General features: G+C 38.8%; 1 protein-coding gene across 1 annotated transcript in view; it reads left to right on the plus strand.

Moving 5' to 3' along the window:
* Window positions 1-3277, plus strand: part of LOC308099204 (DNA-directed RNA polymerase II subunit RPB3) — a 4144-nt gene extending 867 nt beyond the window's left edge. Inside the window, exons 2-9 of the mRNA XM_080447849.1 lie at window positions 218-267; window positions 362-430; window positions 587-639; window positions 724-852; window positions 1078-1129; window positions 1387-1555; window positions 1823-1897; window positions 2614-3277. Coding sequence (XP_080303975.1) covers window positions 218-267; window positions 362-430; window positions 587-639; window positions 724-852; window positions 1078-1129; window positions 1387-1555; window positions 1823-1897; window positions 2614-2758 — 742 coding nt within the window. The 3' untranslated portion in view covers window positions 2759-3277. The remainder of the gene's footprint in view (window positions 1-217; window positions 268-361; window positions 431-586; window positions 640-723; window positions 853-1077; window positions 1130-1386; window positions 1556-1822; window positions 1898-2613) is intronic.
* The last annotated feature ends 4223 nt before the right edge of the window (window positions 3278-7500 follow it).

The raw sequence follows: 7500 nt of genomic DNA on the forward strand, positions 1-7500 counted from the left end.
CCTCAGTGTTAATTTACATGTGAGAGAGTACTAATGTAACCACACGGACACACAAGGTTCCATTTGTACTCTCACTTTTTGGATAAATTAACAGGACTCACTTTTGATTTATCCTACTGTACAGCAAAAGTAGTTTGCTGCACTGGTTAAATGGTTTACCACTAGAAACGTCTTATCCATACTAAAGCTAAATCCATACTCTTCTTGTCATCTTCAGGGTCACAAATTCCATCCGACGAGTCTTTATGTCAGAGGTTGCCACAATAGGTAAGATTTGCCACACTGGAAGTAACTTGTTATCTATATTACTTAGTCACTTTATGACTACTTCATGGCTTAACATGCATGACTTTCATCTTAGCTATCGACTGGATCCAGATTGATGCCAATTCATCTGTACTCCATGATGAGTTCATTGCTCACAGAGTAGGTATGTGATGTTCAACATACATTTTTCAGTGGGGTTCAAATTATGTCAAATTAATTTGCTTCTTCAATATAATATGGGGGTTATAATTGTGACAAACGACGTGTGTGTGTGTGTGTGTGTGTGTGGGTGTGTGTGTGTTTGTGTTTGTGTTTTCAGGCCTTATACCACTGACCAGTGATGATATTGTGGACAAAATGCAATATTCTAGGGTAAGAGTCTCATAAAATAATGTTACATTTGCTGCACAAAATACTGTTGCTCTCCCTCCCTGATGATTTCCGTCTCTCATCCAGGACTGTACATGTGATGATTTCTGTCCAGAGTGCTCTGTCGAGTTGACCTTGGATGTTCGCTGTACAGAGGACCAGACTCGTCATGTCACCTCTCGTGACCTCTTGTCCAACAATCCCAGAGTCATACCTGTGAGTGCTTCTCAGTTGTCGTAATGGGCCAGTAAAGCACATGAAACACATGTCACATGGTGAAGCGTTTGTGAGCTGGCAGATCTGCAATTCTTTTGTTTTAAAGAAAAATGTAAAAGATTGTAGGAAACGAAAAAAGAAAGGGATATTTACTCACAACCCATAAAAATGGGTCTGCGACCCAATGTTTGGGAATCACTGTAGTAGTTTCTTTGTGTTTCACAGGTGACCTCCAGGAATCGAGATAATGATCCCAATGACTATGTTGAACAGGATGGTAAGCTGAATTCCTACTGTTACACATTGTTCTCATATTCCCAATCAAGTCATTCCCGGACTCATTGTTTTCTCTTCTATAAGTTTGCTATTTGGTTTAATCTGATCTTGCCCTACCTCTTTTGCCTATATATATATATATATATATATATATATATATATATATATATATATATATATATATATATACTACCTGTCTGTCACTGAATTGCATACCCACTGTCCTTCCCCTCCCCTCTTCCTTTATCACCTCCACAGACATTATACTGGTGAAGCTTCGTAAGGGTCAGGAACTGCGTCTGAGGGCATATGCCAAGAAGGGCTTTGGCAAGGAGCATGCCAAGTGGAATCCCACAGCGGGGGTGGCCTTTGAGTATGACCCAGACAATGCACTGAGACACACTGTGTATCCACGACCTGAGGAGTGGTGCGTTACATCTTTTCTGTTTTTTCAGTGCCTTTTATTGAGGTTTTTGATTCTGCGCTGTAATTTTATTCTCATTTTTCTTTTCTTTTAATGTTTATTTTCTGAACTCCTTAATAACTATTTTAATTTCATTAAAATGTCCTTTTATAATGTGCCGTGCCTAATGTGGCGAAGCATAAATGCTACTGCATTTATACAGAATGAAGACTAATAATATAGAATAAGCAACGTGTGTTTTGACTGGACTGACACAATTGTGGTCCCCAGGCCAAAGAGTGAATACTCTGAGATTGAGGAGGAGGATGTGCAGGCCCCCTTCGATCCAAATGGAAAACCAGAAAGGTAGGCTATCTGCTCCTTTCCTCCTGGGTATTAATGGCCAGCAGGTTTATATAGATATTTAACTAGAATAATGATGGTACTCAACATACTGTACAGAGTAGAACTCATTTAAACCTCAAGACTGTCTACCCACACACGTAATGTTGTGATGTGAACATAGGCCGTATTTATGGTGTTATTATTTGAATTCCCATTTGGATAACAGGGGGGAAATAATAATAGTAATCCAGGCCTAAAACATGGGGGGAAAAAGTAGAATCCAATCTCATAATATATAGAATAGTTAAAGCGGCTCTATGTAATTTCTTTTTTTAATTAAGATTGTCCAATCTGTATGGTAGAGCATGTTAATACAATATGAATATAATTGGGGCGGTTTTATTTGGTCTCCCTGCTCTTCTATTGAGACATTTAGATCCTGTGTCTAGGTGAGATATGACCTTTGACACTATCCTATTTCTGGTTTGACACAAATTTTGGTCAATGGTAAAAAAAAATCAGCACTTGGTAGGAGATCCGGGGTATAACATGAAAGTTGCGTTGATGATAAGACACATTAATACACAACTTATTACAAGTACAACAAATCAGAATGTACGGACCTGTTACAACGGTTAAGTTGTTATATGTATATATATATATATATATATATATATATATATATATATATATATATATTAACAACAGCTCCTCATCTGTGACCTTTACCCTGGCAGGTTCTACTATAACGTGGAGTCATGCGGCTCTCTACGACCAGAGACCATTGTAATGTCAGCCCTGGCCGTGCTCAAAAAGAAGCTGAGTGACCTGCAGACCCAGCTCAGCCATGAGATCCAGAGCGACGTTCTTACCATCAACTGAAGCCTGACTTATATTTACTTGCGCGTTGGTGTTGCACACCAAAAACCCCCTGCTGTGGGATTCCACTTGGCATGATCTACAAGCTCAAAACGCGTTGCAGTGCAATTCGTTTTGAGCTTGTAGATCAGCTATTTTTGATGCGCAACACCCACGCACAATACAGTATAATGGGGCTTTGAGGGCTCTTCCTCTAAGCAAGGGCTGTATTCGGAAAGCATTCATCTCTCTCTCTCTCTCTCTCTCTGAATGCTGATCGAGTATCAACAGCCAGATTGCAATTGTTTGTTTTCCATTTCGAAGGTCATGTTAAAGTGTTACCGGATATGGTATGCGGTTGAAGTTCTATTTATCATTATCTAGCTTCTCAGTAGGCTTCAACATGAGTATGTTTGGAATATACACTCCTCTAAACATGCTACAAAAATTGTTGTTGATCGCAAAACCGTTGTTCCATTTAATGTGTGATTTTTAGAGGGTGTTTCAATTGTTATCAGACCTGGAATAATTGTTTACTCTTTGTAGAAGGAAAAAATATGTATTTTTCAATAAATTTCAATTTTGAATTAATCAAATGTTCTGTATTTCATTCATTTTAATCAAAAGATGTATATGTGTTATTCAGTTCTGCACTCACTTTCAAATCACACTCATAAAAAGACCAGCATAGGTTAAGATTATGTTTGGTTCCTCAACATTGTAGCAATAACAAAAGAAGAACAGTAGCAAAAGTAAAGTCATAGGGACACTTTGAAGTGCCCAAATGTGCTGTATGCATGGGCCCTGCTTCAAAACATTCTGTGAACTGGCGTATTTGAAATGCAAGCTAAAAATAAATAAATATAAATAGTTTGAAGAAGGATAATATGTAACCTCTACGGTTTTAACGGTAAAATAATATTTAAACTGGCCAGTTAAAATGCATGGTACAATATAATACTTTCACTTAAAACATTGTATAACTTTTATTTTAACTATTGGTGGCAGCAAGATGTTTTTCTGCCCCCTATAGGCCTAGGTGTGGTCCTCAACTCCTCTCTGTCTTGATTCCAGACAATTCTCAATGGAGAACTGGATGAAACTAAAGCATAACAGGACAGTGGAGTGGTGTGGGTTATGCAGATAGACCTACGCGACTGTGTGGAGGTAGAGGGAACTGCACTTGCATTGCATGCTATGAGTTCTGTTTGCATACCATCCTGGCTGCATGCCATCTGGTCTGGATCGTTTATGTTCCTATTCGTAAAAGCTGAATTAAGATAGTGAAAAAGATATCATTATGGGTCTAAATCAGTGGCTCCCAAACTTTTTAGCTCGAAACTATTAGTTATAGCAGATCTACAGGGCAAGCTCACAAGGAGTCGCGATGCTATGCATTGTGAGCATGTAGATCGGCTATTTTCACCACCTCTTGTTTGATACATTTGTAAACAATTTACCCAAACAACTCAAAAGCAGTTGGCAGTATTGCCTTTCTTCTCAAGAATTGGCATAATCAGACCAAGCGTCCAATCTTTTCTGGAAAAATACCAGAATAAAAAATCTTATTAAACAAGGATACATATAATGGCATGAATATATTTGCTGTACTTTTATTATACTCGTTCAAGACTTGATCAATTCCGGCTGCCTTACCTGATCTACAAGCCCACACGGTGTGAGCTGCTATTTTTAACATTTAGAAAAATCTTCTCTTATGGGGTTCCCTCGCACACAATATTTTCAGAAGGGAGTCCGTGGCCAAATACATTTGGAGGTCCTCTACATAAAAAAAAAAAATTGAGAACCATTATGCACAGATTGACCTTTTCGTGACCTCACGTACCTGTCTCCAGTTCACATCGTCCAATTGACCAATTTCTAAATTGTAGGTACTTGACATATTGCCTGGCTCTCAATGCAGGTACCTTGATTTGCAAGAAGGGGGTGCCAGAAAGAATCCAAGGTGAGCAAGGGAAAACAGGTTGAAATGTGGATTTACAAATATGTCTCCGGTTACATGCCAAAGCCATTTGATTATACCTGATTAACATCTGTCTAACATATTTCCACTTGTAATCATGTGGAGAGAGGAAGAAGATAATTTAATAATTGTCCTTGGGCCAAAACAAACAATCCAAAAAGCATCTTTTCTACATAGAGCTCAAATATTATGAGTCAAAAGAAACAAAAACATATTTGATTTACGCACAAGGGAATTTGCAGTTGATAAATATAAGTATCGTGGGCCAACAATTTTACTAAAATGCTGAGGTGTCTTTAAACCAATTTATTACAGAGACAACAACACCTTGTGGTGCACACACAGGACAGTTATTAAGTACAGTCAATTATGCCTCCCCCAGGTCAGCCGGGGCGCATGATGGAGGGGAAAGGAACTGGTTGGAATAACGTGTTCCTTCCACACGCTACGTCCAACTGGGGAAACTCCCCCCTGTCAGGTGATAAGAAGCGGCTTGCTAGCTCAACAGAGTCATGCATTGAAGGAGGCATGAGCTCAGTTCTGGGCTCTCCCTAGGCTGGCAGAGGGAGAGTAGCGCCCAGGATCACATAGGCAAATGGCACTGGTTGAAAAAATGGGTTACAAAATCGTGGGATAAAAACGTAAGAAGAAAATAAAGTACTGTCAATTCACTGTGTTCTCGCCCCATGTTTATAATAGTTTGTTCCTACTTATACCAGAGGCAGTGTTTCCTTTGATACTTACTGTAGGAGTTGTTACCTTAAAGAGTTAATACACACCTCCGAAAGTGTTGACGTAATTACCTGTGCAACAAGTTTGTTGTTATTGTTTTTTTCTGTTTGAATAAACAGAGTGCTATACTTGGCTCTTCAAAGAGGAAATAAATCTCTGTCGTTTCTCTTCCTGCACTCCTACATTGGTGACCCTTTTTACTTTTGGGAGTTTCATTGACTATCGGTATTGTTGTGTAAATTAATGGTAGAAATTAACCACTTAGACCCTCAACACTAAGAAAATTTGACCTTTGGCTCTGTAGGCCTACTTGGTTTTCTCCTTTTTCCCTCTACATCAAATCACTTTACCTGAAAATAGCCGATCTCCAAGCTCACAACGCCTTGCAGAGCGAGACGTTATGAGCTTGTAGATCTGCTATTTTCAGATACTGAACACGTCAGCTGCACTAAACTACCTGCACTACAACCTCATTCAACCACTTAAAAACCTCTATATACTTAGTAAACAAATACTTCTATTCTATACTTGGTCCACTCTTTTTTCCCTCTACACCAAATCTCTTCACCGAAAATAGTCGTGCTACAAGCTCACGTGTTGCGCTGCAATGCATTGTGAACTTGTAGATCTGCTATTTGTGTTGCCCTGTTCTGTTATTCAAGTGGTTAACACAGTCACTGGCTCCTTCTATTGTCCAGCAGAGATCAACTGCTCTGTTGTCTCCGGTCATTAAGTACCAGTACTGTACCTTTGGTGACATCTCCAGTCTCTCTGCTCTCTGGGCATCCTTCCTGGCTAAACAACAGACGATATTGGACCTGGTCTTTTCAACTGTTCAACATATTTCCCAGCTCTATAAGATGCTGTATGTACTGTAGCCTGGCATTATTGCATGTTATGTCATTGTCACATTACCCAAGGGTGTTGAGACAAAAGTCTGCATCATCTTCGTCATCTCTTTTGCTTATTGGAAGTGGAAATGAGTGCAATTCAATGTAGTTGTTTCTTAGATGTGACACGGCACCGATCTTGTGAGTATTTCATATTTTATTGATTTTATTTTCATAATAGTATTCTATTTTCAGTATTTCAACAATTGCCACATCAACTGCTTAAAAATTCTGTTTCACATTTAGTGTGGGGGCTGGTATTTTCTGATCTCTGGTTTGTGAATACTGTGATTCAGTAAATCTACTGCATTGATAAACAATACTATATCTTATAATCAATCCAGTGTATCACCTGAGATCCATATTCTTCAGAAATTACAATAACTAAGTCCGTCATTCAGAGGAACTTATTCAGCAGGGCCTGCATATCCTATCCCAGTGGATCGGTCCCCAGAAGCAAAATTGTTTTCTCACTCAACAGTAAACAAACCAACATACAGTATAAGTGTATACAGGGTATCTGCACATTTATAAAGTGACAATTTAATGACTTTTAAGACATTTTTAATAACAAATTGGCCAAATTGGCAAATATTACATAAACATTGTGAAAATAGCCGATCTACAAGCTTGTACTTTGACTATTTTCATTCACCCGGTCTATCTGTGGAACCGGGTCAAATCAAATGTAATGTCTACAATTCCAAGTGCTTGTCGGGGATTTTCCCAAGTTCAAATATGATTATTTTGGGGGGTCGCGGCCTGAAAGGTTTGGGAACCCTTATCCTATCCTGGAATCAGATCTTTGACCTCTGGGTTTATATTAGCTCAGCTGTTCCCAAGACATCCTCTCTAAGATGGAACAACAGCTCCTATGCAGTGTCTCACAAGCAGGCCTTCAGTCAGCAGGGATGAGTACAAACCAAACTCACAAATACCTAACTGTATTATTTTCAGTGGTGGAAAAAGTACTCACATTTTTACTCACAAGTAAAAGTATCAATACTGCAATGTAGAAATACTCTGTTACAAGTAAAAGCCGGAATTAAAAATGTACTTGAGTAAAAGCACAACGGTATTGGTGTCAAAATGTACTTAAAGTACCAAAAGTAGAAAGTGCTCATTATGCAGACGGTCCCATTTCACAAGTTTTCAAATGT

This window comes from Gymnoscopelus braueri, assembly GCF_963280865.1.
Source record: "Gymnoscopelus braueri genome assembly, chromosome: 13".
Taxonomy (NCBI): domain Eukaryota; kingdom Metazoa; phylum Chordata; class Actinopteri; order Myctophiformes; family Myctophidae; genus Gymnoscopelus; species Gymnoscopelus braueri.